Below are 24,899 nucleotides of genomic sequence, written 5' to 3' on the forward strand. Positions count from 1 at the left end.
AACAGAAGTACACGTGATGACAGTTGCAAGTAAATTCAGATCATACAGTTAAGAACTACAGTGTCCCCTTTTTAATGTATTTAACATCTTGTTCTATTTGCACGAAACTGGGCAAATGGAGTGCTATCTTTATAACATGCAAAGATGAGGTTATCTTTTCCATGGTATAATTTTTGATAGCTGAGGTCAGATTATTTTTTTTTACCAGTAATTTAGAAGTTTTAGTTGCAGACGCATGCTCGTGTAAAATGCCCTGAGTAGAAATTGTGCAGCTCTTCAGAAAAACCAAATGCTCTTCTCAGTGCTGAAATACCTCTTGGCCCTGTCATTTATTGCACTTTTATTGCATCATCCTTCAGATTGCACCTTTTCTCTCCATTTTCTGTTCAAGTATTTTTCCGTGTTTCTTTGTCCTTACGAGTTGTTTTTTTGTGTTGCAAATTGGCAGCCTTCTTGGAACTTCAGTTTGAATGGAGGAGGTGAGAATCTCCCTATTGTTGGTGAGGAGGTACAGAACCATTTAGTTGGAGGGAACTGTGGGACATGAGGGCTCATCTGCTGTACTGGGCTGTGCTAGGGGGGGAACTGGGGTCCTGGTGTAAAGCCTCGTCTGTCCCCAGAGAACACCTAGGAGGAAAACCTGGTCACTCTTACTTTGGTTGAGGTTTTCTCTAGTTGTGTGGAATACAGAGAGCAAACTGTTGAGAGAGGTGAAATTGCTCCATGGATCGTGCCTTTCCTATTATAAAACAGATCTGCTGTAAACACTGTACTGAGAGTAGCAGGGACCATTCACATGTTGACAGAACTGCCCGAGATAACTCATGTGCTAGAAAAGTACCTCTTAAAATACACGTGGTGGCAGAAACCCTGAAATGGGTTGAGCTTGAAGGAACTGGCAACCAGATTCAATAGAACAAATGCAAAGTCAATAATAGGCAAGATAGATTAATTACAGTGTGTTAATGGTCATAAATCTTTTGACTAGCAGTTACGTCTCATAATCCAGACAGCAGGTGCTGAAAAGTAACATAACAAAGATGCTCATCTCCCCAGGGATGAGGTGTCCTGCTCACTGTATTTACACTGTATCCCATCGCAAGCCGTGCAGAAAGGGAGGTGACCAAGAGAAGATGGACACTTGACCCTGAACCAAAGGGGAGGAAGGATTAAGTTTTAAAAAGCTCTTCAGGACATTTAGCACAATGTGCCAGCCCTGCAGCTGGTTTCAAGTAATTCAGAGAGAGAGTAAGCGAGTGCACTGTAAGGCCAGGGTGAAACCTATGTCAGGGATACTATGTAATTTTGGTTTATGTTTTAAAGTTTTCAATGCTGTAAATATTTTCAATGCTGTAATTAAGAAACTACATTTGAGAGTTGTTTTCTTTGCTTTCTTAAGCTTGTTCAGTCTAAATGAACTCAGACCTAGGAAATGTGGGAAAATAAAAAAATTATTTATCTGGGAAATATTTTTTTTTTAATTATTTCCCCTGTTGATGATGAATCACAAGTGTTTCAGAGAAACCTCTAGGCATCAACTGAGATAGGAAGTGAAAGATTTGGCAGGCGGAGTTGGGGAGGCAAGTAGGTTTGTTTTGTGTTTTTTTTTTCTTTGTGCAAACTATCAAGAGCCAAAATAAAATGAGAGATTTCCCATAGCAGTTACTAGTGTTTTTCCCTCTGGAATGAGGCTGGTTGTGGAGAAACATTCTGTGTAACTCCATGCAGTTGCAACACACAGAAATGTCTGGTGGTAAGCATGTGGAGACAGAAATAAAACTTAAGGTGGGATTACACCATTAACATATGTGATGTATGTTTGCTGTTTTCTTGCCCTATGTCTGTAATGGGCACGAGTCCTCTGTATTTTTTTCCCCCTTTTCTTACTTTTAGTCTCCTCTGTTTTCCATAGCTCTGTGATTGCTATTTCTTTTGGTGCAGTGCAAGCCTCAACTTATGTCACAGTGTCCATGGTGTAGGAACGACGGTCGTGTCAGTCTGTGACCTTAATGCTGCCAGATGAGTGATGACAGTGGCCTTAAAAAAAAAAAAATCTCATAACAGTCCTACACTAAAAATATTGCAGTTAATTGTCATGATTTATAATGAAAGCACAAGCTATCGGTGCTGTACTGTGAGGTAAAGCAGCTCTGGGCTGTTGGGTGCTGGATAAGGATGCATTTACCGAGTGAACAGAGAAGGTAGGCGCAGGATAGCAGCGCGAGGATTGAGTCGATGTGTGTGCTGTGGTCAGAGGAAACGGGTAACATTAACAATTGTCTGCGAGGAGCAGATAGCGGCAAGGTCAGGAGTGTCAGCAGAGCGCAGCTGTAGGTGAGAGGAGAGTGGAGGCTCCCTGGGGCGGCAGCAGCAGCAAAGCACTCTGTGTTCTCCTTGTTGCTCTCCTGCTCTGGACACATAGCTGGGATTTGCTGCCAGGCATGCACTGGTGCAGGAGTACTTCCATGGGAGTTAAGTGTTTTTAGTATCTATTACGCCAGCCTTCCAGTTCTGAAAGCAACTTTCCCAGACAGAAGTTGCAGGGTGAAATGGACGGACTTTTTCTTCTTTGTGCAAGGTTCTCTCTCTGTACATGTGTATTTGGAGATGGGATTTTTATGTAGTGGGTTTTAAAAAATGTTTTTGCTTAAGCTACTTGGAAAGTTCTGAATAGATTGTTCCTGGCATTCTAGGCTGCAGGTGCTCTGGTCACTTCCTTGGTTTTTGGATTGCAAGGTGTTTGAACATAATGCTGAAACAGTCTTCACTGGTCGCTTTTCTTTCGTGATGTTTCATGATCCATCTGATTTGCAAGTCTGATCTGAAAAAAAATTCATTACATGCCTCCAATGATATTAACAGCATCTAATTTTCTTTCTTGACCAGTTCAATTATTTTTTATTAAATGTATTATTTATCATTCCTAAGGCAACAAATATGAGATAATGTGGTTGAATACTATAATGTGACGATAGGTTTCAGTTTGATGATAGAAGTAATATTTGTCCATATAATGAAGGAGAATGTGTTAGCCTTAAAGAAAAAAGATGTGAATGCAATTTGTCACACATGTTCAGCATTTCTCAGTAAGCTCTTCCAACTTTCCCTTGTGTCATGGGATGCTTTGGCCCAAAAAAGAACAGCAAGTGGTTAGAGCAGCAGACTGAAAGTTAAAATCCGATAAATAATCCCATAATTAACCTTCTAAAGAGCACATATGTCAGCATTTTTTCCATTGGCATCCCTCTCTAGAATATGTACAGTACTGTTTCAGATGTGGGGCATAATGAGGCATAACTGGCAGGGAAACTATCAGTTACGATTATCCTCATGGTCACTGTAGAACTTCACTTACAACCTCGGAAGTGCCATTTAGTGAATGTGAGAAGTGCTGCTGTAACTTCTGGGGCTCTGGCTTGGGCGTGGTGATGAGGCACAGTGGAGTGGTCTTTCCTTTTGGAGGAGAAAGTGAAGAGTTCCTGGACTGCTTTGAATATTAGGGCCTAGATACAAGAAAGATGTTGAGTAAAAAAGGGGGGATTGGGTGAAAGTCACCCTTGTTGCTTGGCTTTTTTGTTTGCAGTTTGGTTTGGTTCGCTTGATCATCATCTCAATTCCTGTGTTTAGTGTTCAGTCCTAACTAACTCAGCACTTTTGTAGGTCATATTTTAAAAATGTCGGTTGCTTTTTCTTCTTTCCTCAGAACTTTTTTTCAGTCATGGCAAATGAACGGGCAGGAGCAGAGGGGATTTAACACTAGTGCCTTGACCGCATATGGTCTAGTTGTCTTTGCTGGCATTGGCATTCAGCTGCTGATGTGTTTAGTATTTATCTTGACTGCTGTTGTGGGCAAGGTTTAAAAATAACTCCTTTCCTTATCAGTAAACAGAACTTGGGCACCCTGGTCTTGTTGAAGTTTTGCTTGTTTATAACTCTTCAACAGACTTAATGTCTTCCGTAAGCATCTGTACAAAAATACTTTACAGATTTGGGTCAAGCCTTTCATAGCAGCCAAAGCAGGCGTAACTCGTAACTTGACATTTCACTGTTGCTGAATTTCTGTATCAGGCTCAGTTTTCACTTCCCATAATTGGTGCCGGGTTTGGGTTATTTTGGGTTATTTTACTGCCTTCTCAGCTCCTCCACATGCATTTGTTAAGAGCTTCTGTAATTAAAAAAAAAATTTAAAGATCCTGACCGATTTAATGTGTCTTTGGAGGACCTTAATTCTTATACCATGCTTGGAAACTATAAAAAGGATGTGTGGGTTCCTTGCTTTGTTCTGAGCATCTGTCTTGACACATGACAAAATGCCATAGCTGTATAAGAAGTTTGGAGTATTCCATCCTCCTAGTTGTGTTTGCAAGATATTTCCTAATAAATGTAAAGACGACGTAGATGGAGGATTGATGGCCTAGGAGGCTGTGTGTGTTGGGGAACTTGCAGTGCTGCAGCTCAGTATGCTGCGAATCGTGGGAGTCTGCTTGTAGGCGGTATCCTGGTATAGTCTAAGCTGCTGTGTTTGAGGTGATAACGCTCACTGCATGTGACTTCTCACCGAATGCATGCTCTGCCGGCAGTTTGAGCAGAATATATAGCCTTTTGTGCAGCACCGGGCTATGGGAACTTCTCAGCATTTATTAAAGGGCATGTGTTTAGTGCCTGTTACAGGGATACTTCTGCTGTATATTTGGGAAATTTTGCCAGTTTCTGCTCATGCATCAGTTATTCAGAACCCCTATAATGTGATTTGGATGCTGGTTTTATCCCTGTTCTGCTCACAGTGTAAGAAGCCACAATCTTGACTTCCCCTTGACATGCTCAGCCTTTGCACAGAGCATGTTTTCCCAGCACCGTATAGTAGTGTAGCTATAGTAGTGTAGCACCTCGCTGCTCAGCAGTGTCGCCTTTGGACTTGAACTTTTGCACAACCGTGCTGACAGCAGCCCAGTGGTGTCGGAACATTGTATTGCAGTGCATAGCTGGGTGGGAGTTGGAGGGGTGTGGTGGTAGCCTTGCATAAAGCTTTCTCCTCCCAACCCTATTTTAGGGTATAATAGCTTTGGTCTTAAAAATATATATAGTGAAGCACTCTTTCTGTTTAATAGCAGCATGAAATAGTTTGAATGCTGGTGTGTTCTCCCAGGGTTTATTTTAAAAAGCTTTTATTTGCATGGGAAAGTGTGTCCACTGGCAATATCCCTTATAGCTGCATGAGTTGTTCCAAATTTCAGTGTAACTATTAGGTATTGCGTATGTCTGTGAATAGAAATACTAAACCGAAAATTAAGATAGGGGCAAATTCAGGAAGATCAAGTTAGGAGGGAAAGCTTTTGTTTTCTTCCTGTATGTAATCATTCAGCATTCATTAATCACCACCTCTTTTTAAGCATTCTGATTAGCAGGAACGAAGTCGTAACACAGAGAAGCTACTTACTCATATACTTTAGTATCCCTGCTCATTAAGATGACTTTTTTTGTTTTGTTGGAGTTGTTAGCAAAGGCTGAAATGTCTGGGTAAACCTTATTTTACATTGGATTTGACAGACTTTGTTGTAAGAGTGTCTGAAGTTGCAGTGCCCTTACTGCAGCTGCAGTCGCGTCGCTGAGGCTCTGAAGGGGTTTCTTGCCCCAGTGCTAAGCAGGGTAGATGAGCCCAAAGGGGACCCTGGGCTGCTGCGGGGCTGCCTCTGGCAGGCAAACCAGGTGAGAACGCTGCTGCTGTGCCAGCAGAGCGGAGGAGGGAGTAACTATAGTTAAAATAATGGATGGGATTTCCATGATTAATATATTAGTGATTAGTACTCCAGTTCCTTTGTAAAGAACTTGCTTGTGTATGTATTCCAGTAGAATATTCGATTCCATGATACTAATCTTCCTAGGAATCTAGTTGGAAAGAGGTAATCATATTATGAAGACTTAAAAGTCTTGATCATCCTGTTCTCTAAACTTGGTATACATTAGTTACAGACATCAGTATTTTTACAGTCTAATATTTTTCCATAATGCTCAAGAAGTATTGAGTTTGTCTTAGATGTACCATGATTAGGAGCATGGAAACTATCAAGTTGCAGGTCTTTGTGATTTTTTTTTAATTATTATTTCTTTGTGTGTGTGTGTGAAGTTTTCCCCACCCACCCCCCGTTTGGTGGAAATTCCAGACAAGTGGGGAAAACTGTACAATGTGAAAGAAGAAATTAAACGTATGCAAATGGATTTTAGATGCATGAAGAAATGAATGAAAATATGGAAGTGCTAATTAAATGGATGCTTTTGCCTCTAAATCTGTACAAATCTCATAGTGCCTTTGTGCCAATATAAATTCCTGCAATTCTTGCAAGTATTTCTTGCTAGAAAGAGGGTAGGATTATTGCCTGTAGACATATAATAGAAGAAAATATTTGTGACTCTGCTGGATGTTTGTCTTTAAGCTTTACATGAACCACTTGCGAAGGGTGAAAAAAGAAAATATCTTAATGCTTTACCATGAAGTGGGTAGCAGTTGTTCAGATAGAGCCAGCAGAGCTGCCTGAGGTTTCATGCACCTTTCTGGAAAATGTAGCCCAGATGTTAAGTGAGGTGGGGTGCTGGGCTGATTGGACCATGCTGATCTGGTGCAGTTGGATGATTTCCTGTGTTGATTTAAAAAATAAAATAAAATTGAAGTGATGAGAACGCAAACCCGTTTCTTCTGTGTATAAGCCTCACTACCTGTTGTTTAATAGCTATCATAGGTTGGAGGTCCTGGGTGTTTTTTGGATACGGAGCTGAGCAAAGAAAAAGAGGCTTAGAGGAGTAGAGAGCTTAAATAATTGGAGGCTATAATGGTGCGTGTGGGGAGGAGTTTGAAGTGACAAAATCAAAGAGATATCATGTGAAAGATCAAATGAAGCCTGGGAATTTTATCTGTCCCTGTTACCAAAGCTAATTGTGAATCTTTTTTTCATTATGAGATGGTCTTCACTGTTGAGATTAAGGAAAACCCCCAAACTCTCAGTATTAGATAAAAGACCATTTGGTGATTAAGTCTGGCTTAAGTCTTGGTGTGCAAGGAGGCATTCTGGGATCATCAGAATCATGTTCTGATCTTTGCATGTGATGAAAATTGCTGTTAAATAAATCACTGCATGTGCAGCTAGGTCCTCATCAGATTCCTTTTCAGAAATCCTAGAAACAGAGGTGGAAAATACTAGCCATATTACCTGGTTTATGTAGTGTTGTTACATAGAGCATTTTTTTACGAACACTGAATTTCTCAATCATGCGAACATCTGCATTTTAAGTCCTTAAAAATAAAATAAAAAATAATGAAAGTGGTGAAAGTGACCCATGAGTTATGGAGTCCCAATTTTCGGCACCTCAAGGTAAGAGTGCAGTAGGGTCCAGGAAAGCATCAGAGACATGTCAGTCCACTGTTGTAGAGGAATGAAGGCAGTGGGTTGATGAGATTGTTAGTATAGGGTTTGTCTCTCTGTCCACTTCTGATTGTTCTAGCGAATCTATGATCAATCTCCATGTTGTTAACGAGGCTGTAGCAATTTTGTCTTCCCACCGAGGCAGCCTCAAAAAGTACCTTTCCAACACACTGTGAGCTGTGAAGAGTCTCCTGAACCTTCAGGAAGCTGTAACACCTGTAATAAAAGACCAAAAGCCCTAAGTGTAGTGTGTGTGGTGGCATCAGCAGGGCTTCGTTGTTGTGATAGCAGGGAACTCCTCAAGTGGAACAGGCTGCCCAGGGAGGTGGTGGAATCACCATCCCTGGAGGTGTTTAAAAAACACCTAGATGCAGTGCTTAGGGACATGGTTACTAGACTGTGGTGGGCTTGGCAGAGCTGGTTCGTGGTTGGACTTGATGATCTTAAAGGTCTTTTCCAACCGGAATGATTCTGTGACTCTGTGAAGCTCCCTGTTGCTCCTCACAAGCAGGGGTGGGTGAGCCTGACTGCGCTCACTGTCCTTCACCCCGACAAGGAGAGGAGAAATCCCTGCTGGTGCGAAAGCAGTTGATCACTTCAACCTGGGTATGTGGGCAGGACCCGAGGCATGGTGGTTTTCTGCTCTTCTTGGTATTAGAATCACAGAATCATTTAGGTTGGAAAAGACTTTTGAGACCAGTGAGTCCAACCATTAACCCAGTGCTGCCAAGCCCACTGCTAACCATGTCCTTAAGCACTGCATCTGCACATTTCTTAAACGCCCCCAGGGATGGTGGTTCCACCAGCTCCCTGGGCAGCTGTGCCCATGCTTGACCACCTTTCCGTGAAGACATTTTTCCTAGAAGTGCTTAGCTGCAGGGGAAGAGGTGAACTGGTTCAGGAAAAATGATAGCTAAAAACACACTACATGAAGAAAACGGTTCCAAAGGATGAGAAGACTGTTGGTCAGTGGTATTGCAGCATAGGAAGCTTTTGGGGATCAGTTGAATTGTTGGTTGTACTGCTATTTGGACTTAGTTTGTTTATTTTTTTTCATTCAGCGTGGCTGTGAATATGCTGCTGGCTAGCCAGCACAGGCTCCTACAGCTGCGGGAGGCTGGCGGTAGCTTTGCTGTGGGAGGGAGGAGGTCCTAGCAAGCCTGTGTACTTTGCTCAGGACTTTGGCCCGTCATGGGGAATAGAACCTTCCTTGTGCTGCCGACATTCAGCCGATTGCAAATGAGTGCCAGGGAGAGGGGACACGTAAGTAGGGAGCTGAAAATCCCACCGGGTTCAGACCCTCCAGGGCTCCATCTGGCTTTGTTTTCTGGGTTTGAAACCAGGGAGTTAGTGGGTGTGCTGAAACAAGTTTTCCTTGTCCTGCCTGCTTCTCTCCAAGGACACCTGCCTCCTCCCCGTGCCTGTCGGCCATCTGCGGGCTCCCGGCAAGGAGACAGAGGTGGTGTCCTGATCGAGGCCTTAGCTGTTCACCAGAATGACGGCATTAAACCTGTGACTGGCATCCAGGTTCAGCTGGATCACCTCTGTGAGATTTTGCATTTGGAGTGATGGTCGTCATGGAGTTAAAACTCTGTTTATTTTAAATGTCCTCGGTATGTCCTTTACCTGAAACACGCTTGCTTTTGTGTGTGGCTGTATTTCCCTGTTTGGGGGGTGGGTTTGGGCGCTGGGTAGGAGGAAAATGAAGCAAATGCTGACACTGCATAAGTATCCAAAGTTCAGTGCTTTGATCTTGCAAACAAAATAATGCTTTTCTTGCTTTTCTTTTTAGGATGTGCTTTGCAAAAAATGTTGCTTGTCTTAATGCAGAAAGAAACAAACCTTCTAAAGCTTTACTGAAGCCTACCTTAATTTGACTCCCAAGGAAAAAACAACACTTTGCTGTGCTCTTTGTGCAGACTAATAAAACCTTTTGACTTGCAAATCTCTTGCCACTGTGAATTAAGTCTGGTATTATGCAAATCTCCCTTTCAGTTATCCTTTTCTTATACCTTGATTTTGAATCTTTCCTTTAGATCACGGCTTGCATGACATTTTCTTTCTTTTCCTTTCTTTTTGCTGTTTGCAAAGACTCTTGGGAGGATTTGACAGATGTGGTGGAGCAATTGCGTGATGATACTGAAGGTGCGTGCCACACCAACATCTTTCAGCTATTATTTCCACTGATGATTGGCTTTTTCCTTATTATTGTGAGCCTGAGTGCAAAATACAGTTTTCCTTGCCAGTGCCAATAGCTGTGCCTTTCTAAACGTGCTTGTCTGGTTCAACCAGATTTGAAGCCAAAACATGCTGTACTGGTTGCACTCTGGTTGTTTGGTTTCTGCTGTTAAAGAAAATGTCTTTGATCACTGGAGTGTATGTATTGCGCTTGCAATTGTGTTAATTTACACTTAAAATTGATATTGTGAAGGCTTTTCTTCTAAATTTTAGCAGCCTCTTCATGGGTTAGACGTGATCACTTCTAGTTTCTAAATTCTTACTGGTTTCTCTGTTGAAAATATGTGCATACAATGTTGCTTAGAAAAATGTTTCAAAAATTTTTGATTTCAGGTGGAGGTGGAAAAAGTGAATCAGCAAGTGGCTGATTTACTTACATTAAATACTTTCTGACGCATTTATTTTCCCGAGCCTGATATAAATACAGCTTAAATGGTTGCAGTAATATACGGAAGCTAAATTTTAAAAAATATTTCAAAAATCCTCCCAAAGCTTTAGATCTTCTGAAATATTTCCATTTATCAACTTGAGCCTTTGCACAGTTGACTCTAAAACTCGTATTTCCAATTTTGATTAAAACTTGTGAAGTACTAAATGAGATATTTTTTTTTTATAGAGCATCTTAATTTATTTTAAAAAATGGTGCAAACATGAAATAGTTCAATCCCAAATTCAGCATGCACTCAAATTTGTAATTTGATGACTGAATACAACTGCTCATGCTTGGGATGAAACTGTTTACAGCACAAAAGGCGAATACCTTTCAGAGGCAAGGGAATAAGAAAGGAATTTTCCTTTTGTGGCTAAGAAGTTTTAAGTGCTCATTGTTAGGAAGAACATAGATTTCAATATAGAAGGATGGTTAGGGATATTTATCTATACAGGCGAAATTCTTTTGGAATGGCAATCTCAAATCAGAAGCTAAAGCTGGGGTTCTTGATGTCTGGAAGACTTGGGAGCATAAATTGTGTTACTCTCATACGGATAATCCCGAAGGAATAAGGTCGGCAAATGCATTTCAGCTCTTTTTGCCAGTTTGTGTATTGAGTGTTTTGGAAGGTGTTGTGGGTTGCAGATCCACAGACTGTGGTGGGTGGTTTCTTACCAGTGTTTTATTCAGGTTTGGTCTAAAAATCCTCAGTGGTAGGATGTTAATCAAAACCTGCATTTTTTTTCTTTATAGCTCAGATAAGCAATTGAAACAGAAATTGGTAAAGCAAAGTGGTGAAATTAAGTGAAGCGGGTTTATGTTATGGACTCAGGGTTATAAATAGGGGGTAAAGTATGAGCAATACCAGGAAGGATACAGCTATCTTAAAATATGTAGTTGCAATTATTCCTAGAATAATAATGGATAGTTAAGTAATAATTACATACTTGGCAAAGTAATGCAGTTACGTTTGGGACTCACTTAGGAAAAACCTTCCAGTGCAGGTAGTTTTAAGCATGTTTCTGGCAGAAGAAAAAAAGCAAAATCAACCATGACATAGCAAAATTTATTTTTATTTATATTTGGAAATTCGAATGGTATAAAGAGGGTGTGTTGCACACAAAAATTAGTTTTGATGCGTTAACTACACCGATCTGTTGCTGGTCAGCTTCTGTGGATAGTGCCTTTCTTAATTGCTGTGCTTGGTTACATGCCTGGGCTTCTGCGCAGTGGGCTCATGAACAGAGCAGGCTGCTCGACAGCTGTGGGGGAGGTTCTCTTTCCTGGTACAACAGCTAACACTGCTTTCCCAGCAGCTCCCGCTGAGGGCACATCCAAGGTAGTCTTTAAGGAAAAAAAAAAACAAAAAAGGTTTGAGATTTCCCTCTGTGCACACACCACCCCCCCACCCCACCCCCAAAAAAAGAACAAAAAAAATTGTACATATTTTTTGCGTTCATTTTGTTGGGGTGGGATACATTTGAAATGTCTTGTTTGTTTGCACTTGTATCTTTGTTTCCCATAACCACCCCCCCCTTCTGTTTTCTTGAAACTTGCATACCTGGCGAGTGCAGGGAAACTGTCCTCTTTGGTGATTGATGAGAGACTGACGGATGCTTGACATGGAGTGTGCTTTCCCCCTCCAAAGTCAACTTTAAGGACATAATAGCAAGAACAAATGAAGCAACCTTTTAAACTCGGTGAAAATGTTTCTTCTCTTAAGAAATCCAATTTCAGTTTGTAAGGGGGCATTAGTCCGGCTGCTTTACAGTTTATCCACAGTCCCTCAGAGTAGACGGGTTGAATATTGAATACAGAGGCAAAAAATTAGTAGAATAAAACATCTGCAGAAACAGACGTACTGCTGCTTTTCACCTGTGAATAGTCACGTCATTTTTATTTTCGTTACTGCTTATCTTCAAGAGAGTGCTTGCATAACACAAAACTTCTAACTCATCCTTGTGATGGCAGTCAGGGGCTTGCATTGCTGGAAGGCAGGGGAGGCATTTGAATGTAAGAGTGCGTCAGGAAACAGAAGCAGCTTAAAAAATACATAACGGTGTTGAACTCCAGTTTAAATGATGAAAGTTCTTAATTTATCTAGGGATTAGCTTTCCACATTTATATTAAATTATACCTGTGTTCTTGATTTGGTAGTCTGAGCGGCAGGAACCAATTTCTTTCCTAATGCGAATTTGCTTAACTGAAACTCGGTGGGCTGCGGATAGCTGGCTGGTTTGTTTTGGAAGCAGGCGTTTCACCGTGAACATGTCTCAGTTCATCTGAATACAGTTTGAACTGTTTACAGGACTCCATTTCTCTTCCATACACAGAAGCAGCCTTTCTAAATTTCAGATTGCTTTAAGTTTGTATTCTTGATTTAAGATAGATTCAGCACATGGAGAACCTTTGTGAAATGCTAACTAATTGGCATTACTTTGAGCAGGTTTGTTCACAGTGTTTCATGACTCCCTGCATTTGATCAAAGTTCTAGCTTTTTGCTTTTGATGCTTTCGGGGAACATCTTCATGGGAGCTCCTCAGGAACCCTTTGCTTTTCATGCTGTTAGCATTTGAATGATTGCGGCTCAGTTTTACCTCTTTAGAAACCTTGGATTTCAGTGTTTTAAAGGAACAGTCAGATAAGCTGATGATTTTACCCTGTCATTCTAGTGGGATGCAAGTCCAGCTCAGGCATGACTGCTTATATCCTATATATATGTCCAAGGTTGCTGGTTAGAAAGCATATCTATTCTGGAGAAGCTACAATATTTAAGTAGCAAGTGTCTTGAGAACTTAGGATTACTTCAAATGAAATCCAAACCACAAGGAAAGGCAAAGTGTAAGGGCCAGGATTTTACTTTTTAAGGTTTAGGACATGGCATGCTCAGTAAAACACAGGTAGAGTTTTTGCATTAGAAGCAGAAACAGAAAGTTGGAGAAGATACTGACTCAAACTGAGAATCTGAGTTGCACGTCAGAGTCGGACTTGTCAAAGCAGAAAATGTCTGGGTTGACTTAAAGCCAGCATACAGTCTTACAGATGGTGTAAAAGTCACCTTTGCTTGTTCATCCTGTCTTTTTAAAGGTGTATAGGTCGCAGAGCATATAACGATGGTATAAATTACTTAGAATTTAGGTTTTGGAATAAATCTTTGGGCTTTTACCCAGTCTCATACTATGTAACATTTAATCAGTTTGCAAGATGAGAATCTTAGATAAGCTGCATATGCAAAGCACCATTATTCACAACAGACTAATGAAGCAGAAACCTTTAATTAGTTGATGTGATGAAAACAATTTTCAGTTCTTGAGGCTGTGACTGCACATTTTAGTCTTAAATGAAAGCATAGCCCTGCTTTTTCTTTTTTCCTAAGTGCTTTCATCAGCTCAGATGTTTGTTAGCTCTTAAAAGTGTTGAAAGAGTCTAGTTGTCTTCAGTGTGTTTCATGCACCCCTCTATTATTCTTGTTTATTTGTGCTTTTTTTTAATTAGGGTAGTATTGACCCCAGTTGACACACAGCAGTCACAGGCCTCAGACCCGTGGAAAACCACATACCTTGCCTCAAAAAGCATACCCTTCACCTCGGTATAGGTTTGTGTGAGGCAGCAGCTCTCCATACTCTTAAGTAATCATATGGTTTCCTGTGAGTATATTAAAGAGTAGGATCCTAATTCTGAGTAGTATCCTTGGACTCTACCATAATCCAAATTAGCTAATAACCATAGCCAAAGTAACGTTTTCCATGGAGTCATCTTGTACGGCTTCTGTAGTTTTGCATTAGCCATTGATTGGCCACCAGAACAGAGTCACTGTGGATGCCAGCCTTGCTGCTGCTGGGGGCGATGAGCCGCTGGGGCAGCGGGTGCAGGACCACTCGGTGCTTCGGCAGAGCTTTGTCGCTTGGGGCATGCCGCTGCCGGACCCTGGCTGGCAAGGAAACATCTTGACTAGAGAGGAGAGGTATCTGTAAGCAAGATACTGTATCCTCCTGTATCTTGCGATTCCCCTGATACGGAGAAAGAAAAAGCAGCTGTGATTATTAACAAGGTTTCAGTCAAGTCTTAAAACTTCTAGGTATGTTCAAGACACACTCACTCAGCTTTCCAAAAGGGTCTGATCTCACTGCCGAGATCGGTATGCACAGCATGTGTGTGCATAGGAGTTTCTCTTCAAAGCCTGGCCAGGCAACTAATCATGTTCAACCCAGACTTCAAAACATTTAAACTTTAAAGTCAATGTGTTTCTTTTACCACAGCACCATACTCTTGAGGGCACATATCAAAATTGCTCCAGATAATTCAAACCTTCTAGAGATTTCTGCGAGTTTATCTGTCTTGGCCAGAAGTGCGGATATACTGTAGATGGAATTGTGCTACCAGAAGCATTAAGGGAGCGGGGTGACCGTTTTTTCCAGATAACCTTCTTCTGAGCAGAATTTGAATCACAGTACCAAAGCAAAGCACAATTTTGTGACAATAATTGTCTGCACTAGAAGTAAATGCTGTAGTGATGTTCATATACACTTGACGGGCACCTGTGATGGATGCTCTTGGAGGTGTTTATGAGCTTTATGCAGAATATACAGAAGAAAATACACAGCAGGTTTATGCAGAATATAGAGAAGAAAATATACAGCAGGTTTTTTTAGTTACATGTACAAAACTTAGTTTTTGCAGTCATGTGTAATATTTTGTCTTACTTTTTTTTCCTGAGTCTGCATTTCTAGTAACGGTGACTGTTAGCTACATTGCAAATTGTGAAATGGATTGCAAATCACGAAACAGGTAATCTGTTCTATGTACGTGTCAAATCTATCAGCTTAAAGTAGTAGTAGTTCTGCAAAGGCAATAAAAATCACGCACTAAATTAAATCTTTCTACAGTCCAGTGCTACTATGAGAATTACATTCCTAAATGAGGACTCTGAAGTTTTCTGAATTATGAAAATAAATTCTGAATGCCTAATCTCAGCCTTTTTGTAAGATGTGAGTCAAGACAATCTGTGCTTGAAGAATGTACAGTCAGTAAAGCAAAACTCTTCAGGGAGTTTGATCATGTTGTCCCTCAGCAGTATAAGATTTGAGTGGAAGCACAGGAACAACTGGGCTTGTTTGCCACTTCTCGGAACAAGAAGGCATTGTCCGTGGCAGCAGATGTGGCTTGGAGCGCAGCTAGGCTCGTGGCTGTCAGTTGATGGCAATTCCAGCTGGCATTGCTTAGCGCTGTCCTCACATTCCCCTTCTTCATCAGACACCGTCCCTTCTTGAGCCACTTAGTGCGGTAGCTGCCAGGGAAATTTAGGGAAGGTACTGTTTCATCCTGGAGAATAAAAAGGGCATAAGAGAGGCATCCTGACCTGCTTTTGGAGAGGCTAAAGAAATGCAGCCGTGGTGTTGGGTTTGAACAGTGGCAGCTGCCCTGGCCCATTGCTCTCCTTTATACTGTGGATTTTTTCACAGCTCTCAGCTTTAATGATGTATACTTGAGCCTTGCTACTGCTATTGCCACATGTCTAGGTCTGAGTATTTCTTTAAGTCATCAGCAGCATCCCCGCTAAAACCAGCCTGTCCTCGGGCAGACAGGCCAACCAAAACTGAGCAGCAGTGACGAGACCTCGCCAGCCTGGCTGCCAGCAAGCCTTGGAGCTGTGGGAACCTCACCACGGCGTGCTTCCAAGGCACGTCAGCAAATCCACCTTTGTTCCTATGTTTCACACATGCTCTTTTTTGATTCCCTTTCATAATTTCTCATGTTCTTCGATTGAGGATGTTATTGCAGTAGTAGTTCAGTAGCACTTCAGTAGTTGCTTTTTGTTTTCCAGCCCTGAGGTGCCTTTCAGTATCTCCTTCTGTCTGGCTTAAGGAATCTCAGTCGCATAGTAGCAGTTGCTCCTCTTCTTGCCTGTTTCTGATTCAGCCATAGGTTACTGAAACAAAATATTCCTCCCGTCAGCTACAGGCCACTGGGCCTGCAGTGCTTTTCAACCTGCAGGAGGTATCAAAGATGGGAAGTGGGAACAATGTGATTTTTTTTGTGTGTGTGTGTCTTTCAGTGGTTCTATAAAGTTTTGCTCCTTGCTGTCTTTTTGCCTGGTGGGTGCTGACAAGATGCCTAATTGCAGTGGCAGTACGTTTGAGATGACAAGGAGTTTGTATTGAAGCAACTGGACTTGTCACTATCAGCATCATGTTGAAGCAGGATGATGACTTGCACAGTTGGGACAAGTCCTGAAGGAGACTGCAGTAGCCTCAGAAAAAGAAGAGGCCCTTGGACTCTTTTGGCTAAGTTGTTGCACTTTAAATTGCAAGAAATGGTTCTTCACAGTTGTATTGACAAGAGGATGAGAACTGTGAATAATCCAGACAGTTAAGTCCAGCTGCCTTGTAGAGACTTAATGCCCACTCAGCGGCAAACCAGCTGAATACAAACCCAGACTGCTGCAGGCCTTAACTTAGGGACTGGATCCACTGAGGATGAAGGTTGCATCTTCCCCTCCTTCACCATGAGAAGATGTTTTAAGGAGAGATATAGGAACTTATCTCGGCTGTCTGTATGTTGGTGAGATGGACATTCCAAACAGTCAAAAAGAGCTTGAGAACACCCCAGTGGTGGTGAGCATGGCTGTGGGAGGCTGGGTGGTGGAACACCACAGAGCCAGCAGGAACAGCCATTCTTCTACTGCTTGGACTTCTAGATGTTTTTGTGACTTCTTTCATCAAACTTAGCTATGTGCTCCCCTGCATTTTAAATAGAAATCTGTCTCCTTTTGTTCTAACTGAAGGTTTTCAGTCTCAAATGTTTATTTGCTTTACTTGTTTGCTAAATGCAAGCATGTTTTGTCAGTATAGCAGATAAAATGTGTACCCTGTGCTTAGACAGGTAATCACAGAATGGTCTTGGAAGGGGTTGGAAGGGACCTCTGGAGATCATCTAGCCCAATGCCCTGCTAAAGCAGGTTCTCCTCTAGAGCAGGCTGCACAGAATCCACGTCCAGGTGGGTTTTGAATGTCTCCAGAGGAGACCCCGCAGCCTCTCTGGGCAGCCTGTCCCAGTGCTCTGTCACACTCACAGTAAGGAAGTTTTTGCTCATATTCAGCTGTGCCCGTTTGTGCCTGTTGCACCTTTTCCTGTCGCTGGGAACCACTGAAAAGAGCCTGGCCCTATCCTCCTGACACTCACTCCTAAATGTTTTTAGATGTTGTAGATGTCCTCTGGTCATGTTTCTGCTGCTAGATGCAGTGATTTCTCTTATGAAGCTGGCAAATTTGTTCAAGGGTACGTGGTTGTTTATAGCAGCCTTAGAATAAATGTGCCTTACATTTATTCTAGTAAATGGGTGTGAAACTTCTAATAAAAGGGTGAAACTGCTTGCACCAGAGAAGTTTAGCACAAAAATTTGGTGTGAGATTGTAGGTGAAACAGATGCAAACAGAAAACTTGCAACTGATGCAACACCATTTTAGTAGCCAAGATCTCTATGACTGTGTATCTCCAGGCCTAAAGCTTAAGCACACTTGATTCGTTGTGGGTATGGGACAGTTTCCCTCTAGTTATGGGACAGTACTGTTGTAAATGAGTTTGTTCCTTGAGGGGCTGGCAATGCGCTGGTGGCGGCTGGGAAGAGGGGCGCTCTGTGGAAGGATGGGTGTTGGCACGGGCACGTTACACAGGTCAGGGAGCGGGAGGCCTGCGGGCAGGCTGCAGTTCGGAAGACGCAGGTCTGTGTTTGTTTCTTGCAACAAGACGCAAGTATAAACATTGGAATATTTATAATGTGGTAGAGGAAGAATATAGTTTTGGAAGATCCCTGCGCGTTGGGACTTGGAGCAAGCTGTCAGAGGAGCCATGAAAATCAGCTCCTTACAGTCAGTGGTAAAAAACAGTAGTGTTGGCAAAATGGAGAGGGAGAGATGGGAATTGGCTCCGTGTTACATCCAGGTTTGAAAAAAAAAGAAGGAAAGATGCAAGGCTGGATAGACACACACATCGCTGGATTAGGTGTGAGTGGATTCATGGTGATCTTTAGGTGGAAGGACAAATCACAAGTGGGGAATTCTTCCCTGTCTGTAGTAGCCGGACGTAGCTGGGGATTTGAGTTGGAACAAGTGACAGCTGTTAACATTCAATAATTCAATAAAATTCAATAATTTGGTTGTTAAGGTGCAAAGCACAATATTAACAGCTGTCTTCAAACTTCTCTTGAAAATACAGAACTTTTGTAGTTATTTGAAGTATTGAGGTGCCCTTAATGTGATATATCGCCTGTTCCCTTGTCATTGTGGCTTCGGCCATAAAATGCTAGTTAATTTTGATTTTTCTCAACAAAAGGCCTGAAGGGAGTGCCTCACATGAAACTGTCACTGCCCCTAAAAATGTCTTCAAAGCTGAGGAGCAAAGAGAGAGGCACGGGGTATCTTACTGTATTAAAAATAGCTTTTGTTGCTCAACAGTATGTGTCTTCCTTTTTTTTATAGATCCTAATTATCTCATGGCTAATGAACGCATGAACCTGATGAACATGGCAAAATTGAGCATCAAGGGGTTGATTGAATCGGCGCTTAATCTGGGCAGGACGCTGGACTCTGACTATGCACCTCTTCAGCAGTTCTTCGTTGTGATGGAACATTGCCTTAAACATGGCTTGAAAGGTAACCTGGCTTGAGAGGTGTCCCCCCGCGTTGTTTGTCCTACCGTAGGAGTAAGAAAGAGCAATCTTGTTTTAAAAATCTAGTTTTGTAATCTACATTAGACCAAAAGGAGGCTGAGCAGGGTCACTGCTGTGATCACAGTTGGCTTGACAGGCCACAGGAAGGGAAAAAAAACTCTGCTGGAGGTATAACACTGCAGGTGAAAATTTCAGTTGTTGCAGGTGCTTGCCATTTTTAAAACAACTTTTTAGATGTCTGGAGTGTAACTAGGTGATAAGTGTTAAAATTAGGTCCTCAGCAAACTCATGACTCCCTTTTTTTCTGCACTTCTTTATGCTTCAGGGATGCAACAATCCTTTTGCTGGAAGAGGAACCGCAACACGGAGGTCCTTGCTCAATAGTTCTGTCAAAACTGAGGATTTGGGCTTTGTGCAGCTAATGTCCTATAAGCTGCTTTTGCAAATAGCAAGCAGAGCATATATTTAGCTATATAATATAGAGTCACAACTGAAACTCCAAGTACCAGACTCTTTTTCTTGATATCCTGACCTTGCATGATAGTAGCATAAGATGAAAAGCAGAGGATATTAAACACCCTCCGGCGCCCATATGTGCGTCCTGTGGTGCTGCTTTAGCAGTCGTGTTCAGTGTTACATGTGGAAGAAGCAATTCCTGTGCTGGTTTAGGGTAACATTGTGCAAGGGAGAAGCGTTCCTATTCTTCAGCTTCTTTGTTTATCCATTTGGCAGCGTCCCTACTGCTGGTCGTAAGTTTGAAGTTAACAGAGTTCTCAGTCTTCTGGCTGCTGCTGTGAAGTAGCAGTAAGAACTATGTAAGAAAATTAATTTCCAGCTTTAGTACCAAGGGATCGCTGGAAAGCTTTTCTGAAGGAGGAAAGGATGCACCGAGAAGCCCCTAGCAGCTATGGAGAAGGAGCAGGTTCAGAGTGGCGTCGTCCTTTTCCTTCTAATGTGATGGTCAGTGATAGAAAATTACTGTGCACATATCAGATGTAACTTAGGGACAGTGACAGCATCCCAGGAGAAACTTTGTCTTCTGGCAGTAAATCTTAAGTTGCTGGTTATCACTGGATGTTGTTGTTTTGGCATAGTGGGGACGTGTGGAATATTTTCTGGCATCTGTCTGGAGCTTCTGTTGCCTTATTTAAATGGCACCAGTAATTGCCACACTTGGGCATAAAAAGTCATCTTTTGTACTTCCCTACAGCAGTGGTCCCAGAAGAATCTTTCTGGCAGTTTTTGTCTGCTGTTCATTCACTTCTGACCGTGTTTGAGAATGTGTTTAGTCAGCATGGGCCTAATGGGCTCATTTCGTATCTTTCTCTTTTCTAGCCAAAAAGACTTTTCTTGGGCAAAATAAGTCATTCTGGGGACCTCTAGAACTAGTAGAGAAACTTGTTCCTGAGGCTGCAGAGATTACAGCAAGTGTTAAGGATCTCCCAGGACTGAAGTAAGTACGGTCTTCTACTGCACAAGTACATAATGTGGTTTTTATTGTAAGAAGGATCCTGATGAAAAGAACAAAGAGCAAACAGGAATGCTACCTTCTGCTGATAAAAATGAATCATTACTCTCTTAATCAAGGATCTGCAGAAGGAGAGGATAGGGTATATTCTTTCTGTGTTAAGTGCATGGGGTCTTACAGACAGCAGTGCATTTATTGCTAGCACTAAATGAGCGGTGATGTGTCTTGGGAATGGGAGCAGCCTTTACTAACTCTATTTCTGAAGTCAGACTGAAGAGGAATGGAATTGGAAGGAAGGTGATTACAGGTTACATAGTCTTGAGGCTGACAGAGATAATGTTTCTTTTAAATAAATTTGGGTAAACTTGTAAAGTTTTTGTAAAAGGGAAGCTCAGGCACCAAGTTGGAGAAGATACCAGCCTATGTTAAAGAGGGGAGGGGAAAAAAAAACAGTTTAAGCATGTATTTGTTGCTTTTAAAAATGTCACAGTCATTTGAGACATCACATTCAGGTTTGCTTATTCTGTGCTAAAAAGAAACAGGCTTTGAGCCTGGAGAATAGAAAAAAGATGTAGGGAAGCTTTTGTGTGAGCAGCAGGACTAAGGATTAAATCTTTTGCTGAAAGAAGAGATTAATAGATTCAGTAACAGTTTCTTTTGGATTAGTATTTAGCAATATACATATGGTCAAGTGCTTTTACTGGGGATCTGTGCAGCACTCCTCCTGGAACAGCTTACCGGACCAGTGTGGAGTGCCAGCAGTGTTGTGCCAGAGCTCCTGCTACCTTTCCCTGTTGTAAAAGAATATTGAAATGTTAAATAAATTGAAATAAAGAACAGGTTTAGGATAAGTTTCTAAACTTTGCGTCCGTACTAACCCTTGGGAAGTGTCATGTCATGTATTACTGAGGTCAAGAATGGGGAGCAGCAAAGATGATTTACATGGGCAGTTGCTTGTAGCAGTTAAGGTTAGAAAGTAAAATGCCCCACGTGTCATTTGGTATAAGACAGCTTGACTGACTGCTGGAGATGGAAAGAAATTTCCTTCTAATCAGAATACTGCTTAACATGGGGGATTTACACCTTCCTTTGGGGAGCATCTGAGGCTGGCTCCTGGCCAGCATGCCAGCATAGATGAGCCAGAGCTGTGATGCAGCATATCAGTATTTTTAAAGCTGCACGCTTCACATTGCCAGGAGAAACAGAGAGGGAAGGACGGTGACTATAACCCATTGCATCCTGTGAGTGTGTTAATGAGCAAAACAGCTGAAGAGAACAGTACTGAATTTGTGTTTTCCGCTGTGTTTGTGGATTCTTACCTAACTTAACACCTACCTGAATGAGCAGTGCTTGAGCGTCTGTGCTGAGCTGAAGTATACACGTTCTTCTGACTTGCCTTAAGCAAAACTGATTTTGAATTAGAAGGTGATGTGTTGAAGCAGCTGATCTCTCTTTGTGTAGCAGTGTCCAGCAGGGGTAAAGTCAGGGAAATATTGTCAGTATAGCAACAAATATATAATTAGTTAGGAGAGAAGCAGTGATTGCTTAGATAAACTTGCCTGTAACTATTTGCACTTAGATACCTTGTATTTTTCCTGTTTATCCAGTGCCAGCTCTGTTTTTGAGACACAGAAACTTCAGACAGAACAGGATTATTAGAGCTGTTTGACAGTGCATTGCAGTATGTCTGTAACGGTTTTGTTTCTGGCCTTTGTAGGACACCTGTGGGTAGAGGAAGAGCTTGGCTTCGCCTGGCTCTAATGCAGAAGAAACTTTCAGAATACATGAAAGCCTTGATTAACAGAAAGGATCTTCTCAGGTGAGTGCTGAGCTCACTCTCAGATTAGGTTAGGTTCACTTCTGCCCTCTTGTAAGATCTTTACAAACTTTTACATCCAAATGGTAAAGTATGCATGTGCTTTTTTTAAGAAATGGTAATATTTGTGAAATGCAGAGCTTCCTCTAAGGGTTTAAAAATGCTTAGCATTCTTTCTTAATTCAGCAGCTGTTACTCCTCACTTTGTCTCAAATATATATCAGAATAAACATACATTTTGGTTCTGAAGAGGTGATTTGGGTGAAATATTTGTACAGAGGGGATACAGCATTCTCTGTCTGCCAAATCTTGACACTGGATTTATTTCTGACCTTGTCACTTCATTACCATCTGACTTGGAACAAGTCGTTTCACTTCTCTCTATCTCTGCTTCCCACTCATAAAACAGCAATAATTTTGTAGTTGAATTGAAAGTCCATGGATTTGAACTACTATGTCTGTGTAAAGGAGTAGGATTTAATAAATATGTTGGTGTTTCTTTATTCAAACAAGTACGTTTTTGTTGGCTGTCCATGTAAATCCATAGCTCACTTGGGGTTAGAAGGGAGAACCTGGTGTTGTCCACTGGAAGATGTGGCAGTGGCTTGTGTTAACAACAGAATGTGGTAGAGTAGTAGAAGTATACTACTTAAAAAACTCTTGATAGTAAGCCCCGTTTTTAAATCTTCAGTGTGTTGTATGGTTACTCGGGAATGGTGCTTGCTTTCCATCACCTTTCGACAGTGAGGGACCAGGTCCTCTGCTTATTGGGTCCTTGCGTCACTTGCAGACTTACTGTGCTGAGAGATTTGTTCAGTCAGAGTGGGAGTATGTAGGTAGTATGTAGGAGTGCGTTTCTATGTGGACTATGTGCCACTCCCTGGGTTTTTGTAAAGGCTGAGATGGCATTCTGTTGTCATATGAAGTAGCAGAGATCCCATGCTGGATCCCTCATAATAGTTGATTTTTCAAGATGCAACACCTGTCTTCTCTTGCCATGCATCCCACAGTGAATTTTATGAGCCTAATGCACTGATGATGGAGGAAGAAGGTGCCATCATTGCTGGCCTCCTAGTAGGTTTGAATGTCATCGATGCAAACTTCTGCATGAAGGGAGAAGACCTGGACTCACAGGTACTTGGGTATTCAGTTAATATTCTTTTTTCTGCTCATTTAAATTGGAAGAACTTTTCATTGGAGAAGACTTCCATCAACTGAGATAAGAGTTCGTTACTATACGTAATAGAAGACTAATACAAGCTTGTTACTGTGATTGTGGTCTTCGGTTAGCTGGCAGCGCTGACATCAGAGACTCGGGATTTTTGTTTTTTCTTTGCTCTTATACTTTGCTATGGTCTGCATGCAGGTCACTGTGGAGTGAAACACAGTAAATGAAAAAGGAGGCGAAAACAGGGAAGGACCTAGCCAAAATGAGGGGAGAAATGGGCAGAACTCTTAATTCACTCATGCTGTGCGATGAGATCATTATAGCTGTTAAAAGAAAATGAGCCTGTATGCACTTACATCCCAGCTTGTGTAAGCAGTGTATATACAGATATGGTGATGGGGATGTTGTGTCCTTACGTCCCAAGCCTTGCTTGCCGGCTTGCTGCTTATCCTCATATATTTTTGCTTGAAATAGGCCATGTTTTCATTAATTTCAGATAGATTACTGGTATAGTGAATCTTCGCTGTAATACAACACGTTCTAACTGTTCTAACTGAATGACTCTAAAATTTCACAACTGTGGACAGTGTTTAGTCTTAGAAAAAGTGGTTAATGTAAAATGCAAATTCTTCTTCTCTAGGTTGGAGTTATTGATTTCTCAATGTATTTGAAAGATGGGAACAGCACAAAAGGCAGTGAAGGGTAGGTACATGCACAATTGCCCTGCCTCTTATCTCTTAGTAACTTGTATTCAGGTATTCCAGGTTGCCCTGCAAGCTGCTACATTTTTAATTAAAAAGCTATTTAGACTGAATTGCTCTTGTGTGATCAATCATAATATATAAATAAGATAGTGGAAATATTGGGAAGGGGGCAAGGGAAAAGGAGAGTCTCCCAGAAATTCTGTGTTCTTCCTTAACTGGCAATTGAAGATAAAAATATTTTAAAAGTGACCCTCTTCAGAGTTAGGTCTGCCTATCTTTAGATGTGGTAAGCAGCTTGGTGGCCTTCACCAGTTGTACGGCTAGCAGGACGGTAGTGGATTTTTGGCACCGTAACATCCTTGGGGAAAAAAATAATCCAATTGGAAGAGATGATAACTGTAATAATAGACTAAACTACTTGTGCCAGCATGCACAAATGGAGATGTGCAATGTTCAGAGCAAGTGGTTGAAAAATGCAGCGTGAGCACAATGACACATGGGTCAGGTGGTGTGGTTTTCTGAGGTTCTTCCAGAGTACTTCCTCCTCCTGAGGAAATCCTGCTTGTTTGAATTCAGGTCTATATGTAATAATTATCTCTCAGGGTCAGGCGTTTTGATTGCATTTATTTTATCTATGATTTCATTTTTAAAACATTCTTTAGTTAAGATTTCTTGCTGGAAGCACATGCAAGACATGCATTTGTTGACAGTTTTCCTTGAATGGATTTTGGTGAGATGGCTGTTGTCCGATATAAATGTAGTGCAGAACCAGAGGGGGTTTATTTGAAATAACTGCTGTACTCTTTGAAATGTTGTCCCTTAATCACTCTATTTTGTGTGTCACAAAACACTTGAATGTCATCCGGGTGAGTGTCGCAGTTGCAGCCTCTGAGAAGTCAGAGGACGGTGGCTGATTCTAAAGGCAGAGGCTGTAACTCTGCTTTGCTATCTTATATATTTGACACAGGCTCATTGAGACCTAGGAACTTGTG

General features: G+C 41.7%; 1 protein-coding gene across 8 annotated transcripts in view; it reads left to right on the forward strand.

The window, feature by feature from the left end:
- The window catches only part of RUFY3 (RUN and FYVE domain containing 3), a 66,179-nt gene that overhangs the window by 21,368 nt on the left and 19,912 nt on the right, over positions 1-24,899 (forward strand). For 6 of the 8 annotated variants that reach the window (XR_013931600.1, XM_080408826.1, XM_080408827.1 and 3 more), the window contains 5 exons: positions 18,561-18,734; positions 20,087-20,204; positions 21,937-22,038; positions 23,046-23,169; positions 23,844-23,905. Coding sequence is in view for 7 of the 8 variants with exons in the window: in XM_080408827.1 (XP_080264953.1) it covers positions 18,561-18,734; positions 20,087-20,204; positions 21,937-22,038; positions 23,046-23,169; positions 23,844-23,905 (580 nt within the window). In the remaining variant the exon portion in view is untranslated. Of the gene's footprint in view, positions 1-9,506; positions 9,561-18,560; positions 18,735-20,086; positions 20,205-21,936; positions 22,039-23,045; positions 23,170-23,843; positions 23,906-24,899 lie in introns of all 8 variants that reach the window. The other 2 variants (XM_080408828.1, XM_080408824.1) reach the window with 1 other exon arrangement.

Source organism: Falco punctatus, assembly GCF_963210335.1.
Source record: "Falco punctatus genome assembly, chromosome: 1".
In the NCBI taxonomy this organism is placed as follows: Eukaryota; Metazoa; Chordata; class Aves; order Falconiformes; family Falconidae; genus Falco; species Falco punctatus.